This window comes from Stenella coeruleoalba (genome assembly GCF_951394435.1).
Source record: "Stenella coeruleoalba genome assembly, chromosome: 3".
NCBI lineage: Eukaryota > Metazoa > Chordata > Mammalia > Artiodactyla > Delphinidae > Stenella > Stenella coeruleoalba.
In genome coordinates this window covers 24,036,446-24,051,352 of record NC_137148.1, presented here as the reverse complement: position 1 = coordinate 24,051,352, position 14,907 = coordinate 24,036,446, and the positions used below count along the sequence as shown (strand labels likewise).

General features: G+C 34.9%; 1 protein-coding gene across 1 annotated transcript in view; it reads left to right on the top strand.

Annotated features, from left to right (window-relative positions):
- Positions 1-2,294: 2,294 nt before the first annotated feature.
- LOC307184117 (CUGBP Elav-like family member 4) overlaps positions 2,295-14,907 on the top strand; it is a gene marked incomplete at its 5' end in the record, with an annotated part of 90,377 nt that continues 77,764 nt past the window's right edge. Inside the window, one exon of the mRNA XM_079917379.1 lies at positions 2,295-2,401. Coding sequence (XP_079773505.1) covers positions 2,295-2,401 — 107 coding nt within the window. The remainder of the gene's footprint in view (positions 2,402-14,907) is intronic.

Here is a 14,907-nt window from a genome sequence, read left to right as displayed (position 1 = left end):
GAAGAGTTTTAAAGGTCTAGTAGGGGAAGCATTCACTCTTTTGAAATTTTACCTTAGTCTACATCATGTACTATGATCCCTCAATATCCAGGAGGGATTTGTTCTAGGACCCCCCCACCCAGATACCAAAATCCACAGATGCTCTAGTCCCTTGTATAAAATGGTTTCTCTAGGTTATTTATAATACCTAATACAATGTAAATGCTATGTAAATGGTCCAGTGTGCAGCAAATTCAAATTTTGCTTTTTGGAAATTTCTAGAATTTTAAAAAATATTTTCAATCAGTGGTTGCTTGAATTCATGGATACAGAGCCCACAGATACGAAGGGTTGACTGTATCTGTATTTGAACACTTCCTTCTCCCTGGGACTTATCCTTAGTAGGTGGGCATTAGTTTCCTCAAGGGAAATAAGATTTACCTTCTCCTCGGTTCTAAATTTCATTCCCTACTTTTAAAAAAAGGTTAATTTTCTTCCTTTTATTTGAGGTGCAACTGGCATAATTTTCCCTGGAACATTAAGATCAAAGTTCTAAATGAGGGCAAAGCTTTCAGAGAAATAAAAACAAAATATTCCCAGAGAAAAATATCAGTTTAGAGGTATTTCAAAATATTCTTATTTAAAAACAACCTAACCATTGTATGAAATAAAAAAATCACCATTTTTTGAGAGCTTATTCTTAGCCACACTCTAATAGAGGGATTTACATAAACTTTAATTTCCATTCTCGGGTAAAACATTAACTCTTAAACATTCTTAGTAAATTTGTAGCTATGCTATTATGGGATATACAATCAAAGTTTATGCACCTATTCACTATTAAAGATGAAAGCTACCGTGGTACACAACATACACGCACCCACCCCATGAGCAAGAACTGTTTTCCAGAAGTTAATGGTCAGATGTTTTAACAATAAAGTAGAATTCACAAGGGAGATTATATTATTTCACAAAGTGTTCTAAATATTTGGCAAAGGGTAATGCATTTTTTCCCTTAAGTCATTGCTTTTCTACTGTACTTTTGCAAGTAACTTCATCTTCATATATAATCTAGAGCTGATTGGAGCTGTTATAACCTTCTCTCATGTATTTTGAATCTACTGAGATTTGAGTTAGAAACAAAAAGATTGAATTGTATTTAATACATGGGACTTTATATGTAACCTAAATCCTAAAGATCAGTGCTCATTGACTGAGAAAATCATAGGGCATGGTTGCCTTAGTAAGAGTGACTTCCAGGGAGTGCTGGAGAAAAAAAGAGGTCCAATGAATTAGGCATTGAAGGTGTTCAGAGAATCAACAAGTCTGATGGTGGTTTGAAGGGAAGCAGGGAGATCGGGAAGTAACTAAAGAGCCATTTCTTTTCCTTTGAGGTAAATGAACGGTTTGCTTATGACATATTTGTATAGTGAAGAAATGGAACCATATATACAATGAAGATCAAATAAAGAAATGTGAAAAGTAAACTGGTAGAAAATATCCTGTGTGTTTCTATGGCAATTTTCACAAATGTAGTCAAAAGATTTTATTTTGATGTTGGTTTCCCCTACTAGAATATAGACTGCATTATATCTATCTTGTAAAGTTTTATATACTTGTTGTCTAACATGGTAGTGGCAACAAATACTTGAAGAAATTTATGTAAGCTTTGTAAAGAAATATAAACAAAGGGCTAAGGACCATAAAATAAATGGATATTAATACACTTCTTTCACTAAAAGTCAAGACCAGGATGGGGAGAGTTCAAATAATTAGGGATTGTGATTGGTCTTCTTATATGTTAGACATTTCAAAGCTGACTGCACTGTTTTCACTGTAACTTAGAATACATAAACCTGTTGAGGAAGGTTGAGAAGTTGCAAAGGTAATGTAATTTAATTTTTAAAGCAGATATAAGCAATGCAAAGTCGAGTCCAACAAGAATACATGTCTTTGAAATCAGATTAACTAATACTGTGCCAATATTAAGGGATTAGAGCACTGTTCTCTGCTTTTATAATTCACATTCATTTACTAAATCTGTTACACTGAATAATAACAATCTACTCATGTAACTCTCTTCCAGAATGGATTGGATTTCCCTCCAAAGCAGAGACCATTTTCTAGTCTTCTTTATAGAACGAAAACCAAGCATAGTAATAAACACTCTTAGGAAATGCTCACATAATAAACATTTTATGTTACTAAACCAATTTGATAGGTACTAGGTAGTATTCAAATTACCTTAAACTTTTTTTTTTTTTTGAGAAATGTGAAGACTTTATTCAGAGCTTGCTATAGCCAGGGTGTCAGCCATGATCACTTGTGTTTTGGCAGAGACTCAAGGACAGGTAGAGGAGTGGCAAAAGGAGAAGGTGTCAGGTATGCCGTGTTTATTAGAGGCTGTTGACAAACATTTAAGGTAAGATACGAGTATGCCATTTTCAGTTTTCTAATTAGTTATTCCCTTCAGCTTGAATAGTGGAATGCATTAAGTTCTTTAGGTAGTTAATATTTCCTAGTGACATCCTTGAGGCATAGGCAAGAATCTTAATATTAAATTTGTGAGGTATGCTGACTTCCCCCCACCCCCCAAGTAAAAAAATCACAGGTTATCCTTGTAGAAACTTAGATTCAAGTGTGACTTTGCAGTTGGCTTTTATCACAAACAAATGGAGAAAATTAAGTAAAAATATTTATAGAAGTGCATGTTTGAATCAGGTGGTAATAATTACAACTAGCACTTACTGAGTCTTTAAAGTCACTATGCTAATCCCATAGAGTCTTACTGCATATACCTCTCTTAAGACCCTGTGAATTGGGTCCAGGTATGCTCCCTGTGTCTCCTCATTCCCCTGGGAGCAGCATCTACCCAAGACATTGTCTTAGCATCATAGATAACAGAAGCACAAGAGAATAAGTAAACACACTAGAATGTTTAAAAGCTCTGGTTTTATCACAGCTGCTGATCCTTCTTGGCTTTATCTTGCTATGTGATTAAACCCAGATAGAGAGCTATACACTATGCATGGAGGTATACATTGTCCAAAGAGGTATTATTGCTGTGGGGAAGAAGAGTGACTATTTACTGAGTAATAATCCATTACACATTGGAATGCATGAAAGTATACAGTGATGGATAATACTGGACTAGAATATGGAATAGCTTTAAATGTTTTTCTGAAGGAAAGTCAAAGTGATTCCACAATTATTTTTAATTACAGTGTGGGTATCAGGTAGGGTTCCTACAGGAAACAGATGGCATGGGGAAATTTTGTAATTTAGAAGAGTTTAATAAAGGAAAAATTTACAAGATAAAGGCAGGGTGTAGAAAACCCACAGAAATAGTGCGGTAGTATGGAGCTGGCAAAAGCAGGGTTCTGTTAACACCCTTGGTTCTCAAGAGACAAGTAGGGGGGCCATGACTGGAACACAGTCACGAACTGTATCGAAACAACTGACTGACAGAAGCCGTGCTCTTGGATCCAGGCAGTAATCAGCCTGTGGTAAACCCATAGGTAGTAAGTCAAGTAGATAAATAACCAGACTTACCATTCTTGTTCCCTCCTATAGGCATCTGCTGCTTCCCATTGGTCAAACCTAGAAAAACTGCCATAGGATAACAGAGCCAGTCTCACTGATGAATTCCATATAGGGTGGGGAATTGTTTTTAGGGGCACTAAATATATCCTGTACAGTATGGCAAATAATTTATATTTCAATATAACTTTCAGGTGATGTATAGTTATCTCTATAATACTGCCTCCCTCATGTACTTCTAGTATACTACTATTACACTTTATATATACTACTTTATATATACTACTTCTTATTGAAGGAAACACAGAGTTACAACTAGTAAACTCATAATTACATTAGGACAGTTTTAGAGGCTGTTTTGTCACAGCCAGTAATGAGCTGATATAGTATTAAGAATGGTCAAGATTAAAAAATTTTGTACTACTGATCTACCTGCCTGAAATTTTGGGTGTTTTTCAAAATAAGTATATATATGTATATAATATATGTGTGTGTTATACTTGTGAACATTAAAACATCATAAGTTTAAGGATCTCTGACATAAGAAAACATAGATCACCTGGCTGTGAATCTTATGACATTTAACTACATATTTGACCTTGAGAAAGACATTCAAATTCTCCATGTGTCATTTTCCTCATTTGTGAGGATCTATATAAAATGGTAAGAATTAAACAAGGTAATACAGGGAAAATCTTCAGAGTGATGCTTTTTACATAATAAGCATTCAATAAAATTTGCTGTTATTATTGAGAATAAGTTATGTAAGACCACAACATTTAATGAAATTTCTAACATAATTTTTAGAATAAAAATGAGGGAAAGACAATGACAAAGGCATTATAAATATTAGATGTTTAAGAGTTCAGTACGTTAAGCAAAAATTTAAGTGTGGAGGTAATGAAAATGAGGTTTATATATTTACTTTAAATGTTACATGATTTCATTAGGCTTTCACTGATATCACGGTAATTTTCCCTCAATATCCTTTGTATTTTTTTTTTTTTTATCGTTTCATGGATTTCACTAGGTAATGCTCAATTTAAGGTAACATGCCTTTATTATAGAAAATGGTATGCTTATAACTTGGATTGTGTCTGCAATGCTATTTTATGCTTTGAAAGTCCAGGAAAAAATATGATTAACTTCCTGAGGCCTTAGGAGTGGTACAACTTTGCAAGCTTCTTGTTTTGCTTATTTCCTAGTTTTCAATACATCTCTATATGTCTATCTCCATCTTTTTACCTCCACAGTGGAACTAGCCTCCAAGAAATAAAACCACCCATTTCAAGAGATTATCTCATTGTTTCCAAGTTAGGGACCACCAACTCAAGTTCATTTTCTGAGCTGAGAGATATGGACCACCCCTTGGGTTTGACCCATGGAATGATCAACTTCAGAGGATTTTTTTATCTTCTACATATGCTCCAAAATAAGTCCACAAATATATGTGCCACAATTATAACAGCCATTAAACTAGAATTATGCACAGACATATGACATAAGTTATTACTCATACCTTCTGCTTCTATATATGGTAAAGCTGCCAGTTTCTAAATTATCTACCAAGCAATGCAGAAGACCATTTATAGGAAGAGGTGACAGTGTTTCGGCTTTAGTGTTTAACATATTTTAAGTACTTAATATTATACATGTGTTGGATGGAAACGATTATTCAGAAGTTACACTATTCAGTCCCAAAGACCATCATTCTTTAGAAAATCTCCTAATTTCCTACTGCATGAAATAGACATTTTTCAAATTTCCCAGCTAGCTTTAGCAATATTTGACATGAACAAGTTCATGATGTGTTTTGCATAAATAAACTTCTCCCAAAGTTGATCCATTTTCTTACCATTTAAAAATAGAATACTCCTTTTTCATTTTTTTTAAAGGACTATGGATTTTCTTTTGTCCAAAATTCCCTAATAATAATCCCATGGGATATGATTACATACAAATTACATACCTTCTACACATAACTTCTGAATTGGAATTTCTAAGGGGCAAAACCTGACCTTTTTAAAAATAATTTAGTTGATTTTTTTACAATTATACAAATATATGAAATACAATTTATGTTTGTTTTGCTTATATTTGTTCATCTTGAAAAGTTTGGCTAAGTTTATTGTAGAAGGATATTTTTATATTACTTTAATAAAACCCAACATTTTATGTTTTTCATAAATTGTTTTTATACAGTTTTTTGTCGTCTAAGTTATAATGGGTAAAACTTTACTCACCTGCCCTTATCTTACAGTTATTACTCCTTTCATAAAATTCCACTTATATACATTATAAGGCATCAAAAATAGCTTTCAGTTTTACAGAGGAATTTATACTCTATTATAAAACTTCTTCAGTTTGACCTATTAATATTTCAAGAATCAAAAATATTTTAGAAATATTTGTCTTCCTTTTCAGTTATTAGTGAGTTACACATCCATGTGTTTTGAGCTGAACTGTGTTCCCCCCAAATATGTTGAAGTTCTAACTTTAGTAACTCAGAATGTGAGGGTATTTGGAAAGAGGATCTTTATGTGGGGACTAAATTTAAAATGTTGTCTCTAGGGTGGGCTTTCACTTAAGAGGGACATAACAGTTCTGCTTAGCTTGACTAAACTTCAGACAGGTTTCTTCCTGACACTTGGCCCCTGACCTCTCTCTTTTTAGACATTAAAAAAGCTTGCAATTGTAAGTTCTTTCTCTGCTTCATTAAGATGTAAATCCTCTCTCAGCCACTTGCCAGGCTTTTTAACCTTGATATAACCTTGCTTTATAACCAAGAATGTCTTTCTCAAAGACCTGGGAGCCATCCCCTTGAAATGTAATCATTAAGAAAGACAGAGACCCTATCTCCTTAGTCTCTGTTGGGAGGGTAGGAACCTGACTTCAATAAGCCTCAATTAGCAAACACAGATGGCCTAATCACCGTAGCCAGTCTACTCCATTAACATCCCCTTCAGTACTTTTCCACTAGCTCACCCTAGAGCTTAAAAATTCTCTTGTCATTTGTCTCAGCAGAGTTGAGTTCAATCTCTTTATTATAATAGCCTAGACACCTCTTGCAATATCCTTGAATAAAATTTTCTTTGGCTGTTCATCTTGTCTGGTGCAGTTTTAATTTAACAGCTCTAATCCAATTTAATTAGAATCTTTAAAAAGGGGGAAAGTTGGGCACGGAGGCAGACATGCTCACCAAGAGATTGCCCCATGAAGATGAAGGTAGAGATCTGAATGATTCAGCAGAAGCCAAGGAATGTGAAGAATTCCCAGCATACTTCTCATACTAAGTTATGAGAGAGGCATGGAATAGGTTTCCCCTCACAGCCTTCAGAAGGAACCAACACTGTTTATAGCTTGATCTTGGACTTCTAGCCTCCAGAACTGTGAAAGAAAACATTTCTTTTGCTTAAGCCACACAGTTGGTAGTATATTGTTTCGGCAGCCCTAGGAAACTAATACATCATATCATGCAGTGACAAGATTACCGATTTGTAGCTGAGAAAGCTAGTCTTGGAGACCAACTCTGCTGCTTCCTAGGTTTGGGGGCTGGGGTAAGTCAATAAAGTTTCTAAGTTTCCATATCTTCACAGGCAACTGAATGACCTAACATTTTGAGAGGGGTTGGCTCATATTAGGGATAAATAAAATAAAATAAAAAACATTATTTCTCAAAAGAATTTCTAAAGTTAAGATAGCAATAGCAAAAAGTTTCTTAAAAACAAACAAAAAAATGCAACCAGAACTAAGCACTCAGCAGCAGTTTATCTTAAGAGAGAAAAATCTGGAATTTCAAACCCTTTACTTCTGAATTTACTACTTATTAGCATTTTCCATGGAAATCATATTGTGTTAAGTTTTACCCAAAGTACAGAACCTTAAAAGTGCCTCTGTATTTTCACTCCAAACTAGCTTATTTCACTGATATGTAACACCATCCCAACCTCAGCATAGATGTAGATGTCTTGTCATCTTCACAACCACCTCACAGAGAATGGAATCTCCAAATTCCCTAAGTAGAAACACTTTTCTCTTTCCCCTTTTTTAAAGGGAGCATATGCAGAGTGGCTTAGAAAACTTACATTTCCATTATAAACCTCAGCTTTTTTGTCATCAGCATGTGCCTTTTTAATACTACTTTATATTAATGTTGGTGCTTAGTAAAGTAATATGAAAGATAGTATAATACTTCTTGGGACAGTATAATTTATAAAAGGAGAGGTTTTATAACAACAAGTCAACAATTTTATAACACCATTGTGCTTTTCTAGCCCTCACAAAGAGCTGAGGGAAAATAAACAAGGATCCACTTAATGTCTGGGTGAGTGCCAGTTTGACCAAGTTCCATGCAAATGAAAAAAATAAAATAAAATTAAACTTAGACAAGAAAAAATAATGGCCTGTTGGAATAATCAGGTGTGGAACAATGTTTAAGGACAGAAACAAATGGTGAACTGCTTTGTTGTACTTTTCCTACTTTTTTACCCCAGGGAACACTCTTTTAAAGGTGAGTTAACGTCAGTTTAAGAATTTTGATAACGTTCTGATTAGTAGATCATATCAATATCTGTATTCACAGATTGGATGAACGTATTGCTTTCAATAAAAATACTAAAAATTATCTATTGGACTAAAGATATAGGGAAGTCGTTGGACAGTAGGTGTATTTTTTATGTACTAATTTCAATCTCCTTTGCCCTAGGTTAATTAACAACAGCCTCTTAAAGTAATTATCAGTCTTTTAATACATAGATCAAATTTGAATTTGTCAAAATGGCTTGGATGTAGTAACCAAGCAGGTGATGGTGATTAAAGCAATTTCAGCTGCAGGAGGAAAAGATTCCTTTCCTTTTCCTCCTCTGTCAGTGGAATACCAGCAAAGACCATATAATCTCTCTGATCCATTACTATTGCATAGGCTGGCTTCAACTATTTTGACCTTTATTTATTTACACATATTATTTGACACATGAAGTTTTCCAAGCTCTTTATTAGACATTACAGTAAGAACATGACTAGAACATGAGAAGATCACGACTATGTGACTTGTAGAGGAGGGGTGGCTGTGGCTTAGGGTCAATAGGGAGCAGAAATAAAGTGATGACTGCCAACAAATTAATAACAAAAACAGGATTTTGTAAGGGGAGCTTCACAAGAGCATGAAGATGTCTGGATGGGAAATAGAATGGTAACAGAGAGAGCAACTATAATGTTATTGCAATAGTCCAGGTGAGAAATGATGAGAATAAGATTGTGGCAAAGGTGAAGGAAAGAATAAAGCCAGATTCAAGAGACTTGTAGACCAGATGGACATGAAAGAAGAAAGTTATTAGTAAAGGATAACCTCAAGGTTTTAAATTCAACGGCTGTGTAAATAACAAAGACATTATTAACAAGGATTGGTGCCAAAACAGGTTGGAAGGGAATGCAATTTGCTCAGTATCAGAGATAATTAGTTTCAGAAACCAGTTGGATATCCCAGATCAGTAAGAAATTGCTTTTCACATTTAAAATTAAAAAAAAAAAAGCCTGGAGATAAAAGATAACAGGAGTAGAACTTATAGAGTGGGTAGATTTTGAAGGGAACAAGTGAAATATATCATTTTTTTAAAGTTATAAGAAAAAACTCAAATTACATTAGGCAGTTGAAAAGATTTATCAGGAAACATAAATTTGGTCATCTCTCCATCTTTGAGAACTGTTTGGCAGAGCTGCAAGTATACTCACACATTTCTTTCTAGTACTCTATAATTGAGTTGACTTCCCCCCCATAAACACCCCCTCATTGAATACAGAGAAAAAGAAGCAAAGAAATAAAAGCATAAAGCAAAAATTTGGTTTAATCTCACTGTTATAGTTTTCTAGGGCTGTTGTAACAAATTACCACATATTTAGTGGATTAAAAGAACACAAACTTTCTTACCTTTCTGTAGCTTGGACTTTTCCTGGGCTAAATCCAAGGTACTAGCGGGGCTGTGTTCCTTTCTGGAGATTCTAGGGGAGCGACCTTTTAGGGTTGGTGGAGATCTCACCTCACATCACTCTGATCTTTCTTCTGCCGCCCACATCGACTTTTAAAACACTTGTAATTACATTAGGCACACCTGGCTCATTCAAGCCATTCTCCCTAATTCCAGCTACAAATTAAATTCCTCTTTACCATGTAATGTAACATTTCCACCTGTACTGGGAATTGAGACATGGATATCCTTGGGGGGGGGGCTATTAGTTTGCTTTTGACATTGATAAATCTAGCTCAATGAAATTATTTTGTCTTTCTGATTAGATAAATATCATCTCTAACAATGTTCCAAATATAAGTGGGATTGCGGCTCTGTGGCTTACATAAATTTACATTTTGTGGGTGGAGGGCAGGACGCCTCAGATCCCAGCTGTACCCGCTAAATTCTCTCTGCTTTCTGACGCAAATCTGTGCTTTGTCTTCCCTTGATTGGAGAGCTTTCTGGTATGATTAATCCCATCTGTTTTAAACTGTGCCGTGCTATCACCAAAACCGCTTTAATCTAGCTCACTGTGTTAGATTAAAGACTTCATTGCTAGTGACAGTTTTGTCCTGATATTTTAGCCTTTGCCTTTCAATGGTGCACTGGGACTTTGTCCACAAACAGGAATTAAAGAAAATGCTAGATCCACTAAATAATGTACAGATCACATGATGTAATAGTGCTGTTTCAAGGTCAACTGGCTATTCATTCCCTTTGCCTTTCAATGGTGCACTGGTACCTTGTCCACAAACAGGAATTAAAGAAAATGCTAGATCCACTAAATAATGTACAGATCACATGGATGTAATAGTGCTGTTTCAAGGTCAACTGGCTATTCTTTCCCTTTGCCAAACCTAACATCTCTCTGCACCGAATCTATCCTCCTGGACACTGTTTTTCAGGCTCTTGATTGTGTAGCTTCAGGTTTCTCCATTTGTTTGAGGCCTCTCCTAGAAATCCAAACCCCACCTTATGGTTTCATTGTGAGGAAGCAGAAATAGGAGTAATGGGCTCTCTTTACTCTCTTTCTCCTTCAATTTCTCACTTTTCTCCTTGCTATATCCTCCATCTTAAGGTGGCAAACATATTAAAGAGTTATTGGAAACATTACGTAAGGGGTATTGAAAAATTCTGCCTTATGTACAAAACTCTATAATCTCGGTTTCTCCATGGTATAATTTTTACTGGGGGTCAATGTACATTTTTTAAATAAGGATTGCAGATGATAAAATATTTATTTAATACATTAAAATATTCACCCTATTGCATATGAATGTCAAGTAAATAGCTCTCTCTACCATTTCAAAGCAATTCAATCTTTACTCTCTCATCACTATTCTACTAATATTTTTTAAAATTTCAAGACATTCATACTTTCCTGAAGAAGCAAATGATTTCCTGAATTCATTAATACACCACAGCATATTACTTATTATCATTCAGTAACTACTTCCTGCAAGTATACTTATAAAATCCTAATTCAGAGAAATGGAAATGATATGCCTCTTCTTCAAAAGGGATTCAAAATTTTACTGCAACGTGCATAATATAAAAACACTGTTAAAAAAAGGTTATATGTACTGGTATAATATTTATTACTATTAAATTTGGGATGAAATGACTTGCTTTATAATAAGCATAACATTTTCCATTAGTAAACATTACACTTTCCACCACCATGATGAGTTTCTACTGCTTCAAGGAATGCTGATTAATAAATATCTCCCTTTTATCATAATATCTTAGAAAAATAAGGGTAGGCTTTGAGATGGAGGTACCACTCTAAAACAAAACCGTGTAAAAATATTTTCACCTACCATAGCAAAAGACTGTTCACTGTCTTAAACGAAATCTTTAATTTTTACTATCTATTTATATCTCAATTTTTAGAAGGATGAACTTTTTGTTTATGAAATTACATCATTCATAACAGGAGACATAGTTTATAATTACTTAATATTTTTGGTTTATTTTGTTTAAATGTGAAACTGTGATCATTAAAATATTTATTTTCCAGCCTTTTTTCTTTTTATATCTATTGGTTTGAGTAATTTTAAATACCTGCAGCTTTTTCATTATTTTAAAATGATATATTGACTTAGGAGTGCTTGTGTTATGTTTGAGATAAATAGACAAACTTTGGCAAGATAAATAAAGATAAAGAGAATATACAAATGAACTGTAACAGGAATAAAGATGTAAATAAAAGTACAAAAGTAGGATATTAAAACTTAAATATTAGGTGCTAAAATTGAATATTTGTATGCTAGTAGTTTTGAAAACTAATTAAGTGGATAAATTCCCTGAATAATTTAATTTGACTAAGATGTAAAGAACTAGAAAATTTAAATGGAAATTTAACTGCAGAGAATCTGAACCAGTAATAAATTCTGAATTTTCCACACAATAGTCAAATAGCTTTAGAATAGATTTTTTTTTTTGCGATACGCGGGCCTCTCACCGCTGTGGCCTCTCCCACTGCGGAGCACAGGCTCCGGACGCGCAGGCTCAGCGGCCATGGGTCATGGGCCTAGCCGCTCCGCGGCATGTGGGATCTTCCCGGACCGGGGCACGAACCCGCGTCCCCTGCATCGGCAGGCGGACTCTGAACCACTGCGCCACCAGGGAAGCCCCTAGAATAGATTTTTTTCCTAAACATTCATCTAGAGATAAGTCGTATCTCACACATATACCTGCAGAGTTGAAGAAACAAAAAAAAATGTTAAGCTCCTAAAAATGAAAGTAGTAAAAGCAAAAATATAAAGACAATAAAAGAATATATATTAAAAGATAATATATAATGAACCATTTGTTTGTTTCCCAGAAATTCTAGATTAATTTTTTTAAATTAATTAATTTATTTTTTATTTTTGGCTGTGTTGAGTCTTCGTTGCTGCGCACGGGCGTTCTCTAGTTACAGTGAGCAGGGGCTACTCCCCATTGCAGTGCCTGGGCTTCCAACTGGGTGGCCTCTTGTTCCAGAGCATGGGCTCTAGGCACATGGGCTTCAGTAGTTGTGGCTGGCGGGCTTCAGCAGTTGTGGCTCCCGGGCTCCAGAGCACAGACTCAGCAGTTGTGGTGCACGGGCTTAGCTGCTCTGTGGCATGTGGGATCTTCCCTGAGCAGGGCCCGAACCTGTATCCCCTGCATTGGCAGGTGGATTCTCAACCTCTGCGCCACCAGGGTAGCCCCTAGATTAATTTAACAATAGCAAACTGATCAATATGTTTTTAAACATTAACAAATTAAAGAAAGGAAGCTATATGGTTGTGAAAATACCTGCAGAAAAAGGGGCAATACAATTATATATCATCTTATGATTAGAAAGTCTTAGCAAATTAGGAAAATAAACTGTTAGCTTAATATTGAGACTGTGCAAAAAAATTTAATGACATATACCAGAAGTAATATATAAAGTACATTTTATCAAATGTAACAAAATGGTCTTTACTGGAAAAATAAAACCTTAAAACCTTAGAGAAGACCTATAAAATTGATAGAAATATTATTTTTATAGACTGACTAAAGGTTGCAAATTTCTGGGGAAAAAAACAAATGGTTCATCATATATTATCTTTTAATATATATTCTTGCATTGTCTTTGTTTTTTTTTTTTTTTTTTCGGTACGCGGGCCTCTCACCGCTGCGGCCTCTCCCGTTGCGGAGCACAGGCTCCGGACGCGCAGGCCCAGCGGCTATGGCCCACGGGCCCAGCCGCTCTGCGGCACGCGGGATCTTCCCGGACCGGGGCACAAACCCGCGTCCCCCGCATCTACAGGCGGACCCCCAACCACTGTGCCACCAGGGAAGCCCTGTCTTTGTAGTTTTGCTTTACTATTTTTCATTTTTAGGAGCTTAACATTTTTTGTGTGTTTCTTCAGTTATACTTTCCAAACTGATCTATATATTTATATAATTGAAATCTCAACCCAAATAGAAATATAGTCATGTATATGGGGTAATCAAATTTATCACAGAGCTTATACATTCTTGGGGGATAAGGTGGACTAATAAATGGGTATACAAAAATAGTTATCATTATGTAAAAAGGAGATGAATGCTTATCTCACAACACAAACAACAGTTGATTCCAGATATATCATTGGCTTAAATGCATAAGTGAAATTTATATATAGTTTTTGAAGATGATATAAGAGAATAACTTTATGGCTTTGGGTAGGGAATACTTTCTTAAGATTCACAAATTATAAAAAAGAAGAACGTTATAAATTTAAGAACTTCTGTTGGTCTAGAGAAAAGAAATGATAAGCCAAAGTGGAAAATACTTTCCACAAATATAACTCACAAAGAATTAGTGTTCTAAGAGAATATTTATGATATATAAGTGAGTGAGTAAATTGTGTGTGTGTGTGTGTGTGTGTGTAAGAGAAAGACCACTAACAAAATTTTAAAATGGTAAAAATATATGAACAAAGATTTCACAGATAAAACATGAATAATAAAGGGACATTAGAGAGCAGAGAAATGTGAATCAAAACCACAGTGACCAATTTGGTAAACATTCCAAAGTTGGACAAAACCAATTACTGGCAAAGATATGAGCAAGGGGCACATTCATTAACTACCTAGCAACTGCTCGTCTTACAGCAAATTGCTGCAGCCACTTTGGAAAATAATTTGGCGTTATTTAATACAGTTGACAAGTGCATGTTTTATGATCCAGCAATCCCACTACTCGGTATACATCCTAGAGACAATCCTACACATATGCTTCTGCAGACATGAAACCAGAATTTTCCTTGCAGCCCTGTTCATAAGAGTAAAACACTGAAAACTACCCAGATGTCCATCAACCATGGAATAGACTGCAGCTGCATGAATCAAATTGGGTGAATCTCAAAAGCATAACATTAACTGAGAATAGCAAGCTGCAAAAGAATATATACTAATTTCATTTATATAAATTGACAAATGCACTAGAAGTGAATGAACGAACTAACTAAATATATATACATACGTATTACATATCTTACATGGATAGTAAAACTCTAAAGAAAAGAGAGAGATTTAATAACACATAACTTGGAATAAGTGGTTATTACTCCCGAGGGAATGAAGTTGACAGGGAAAAAACAGGGGCTTTTAAGGTATTACCCTGACTTCTGAATATACTGTTTGGTTTATCATGATGATTTAATTGTACATCTAAGTTATATGCAGCAGTTGTATGTATATTTAATGACTTAAAAACATTTTTTAAATGCAATGCTAATAATACATTATGTGCACAAACACTAGAGATGCAGCCCATTCAAAGGGCAGAGAGTTTGGAATCAGAGAAAATCAAGGTTGAATAGCTATTGCACCACTTACTACATTTGTGACCTGGACATTTTTTTAAAAGGGAGGCAATAATATC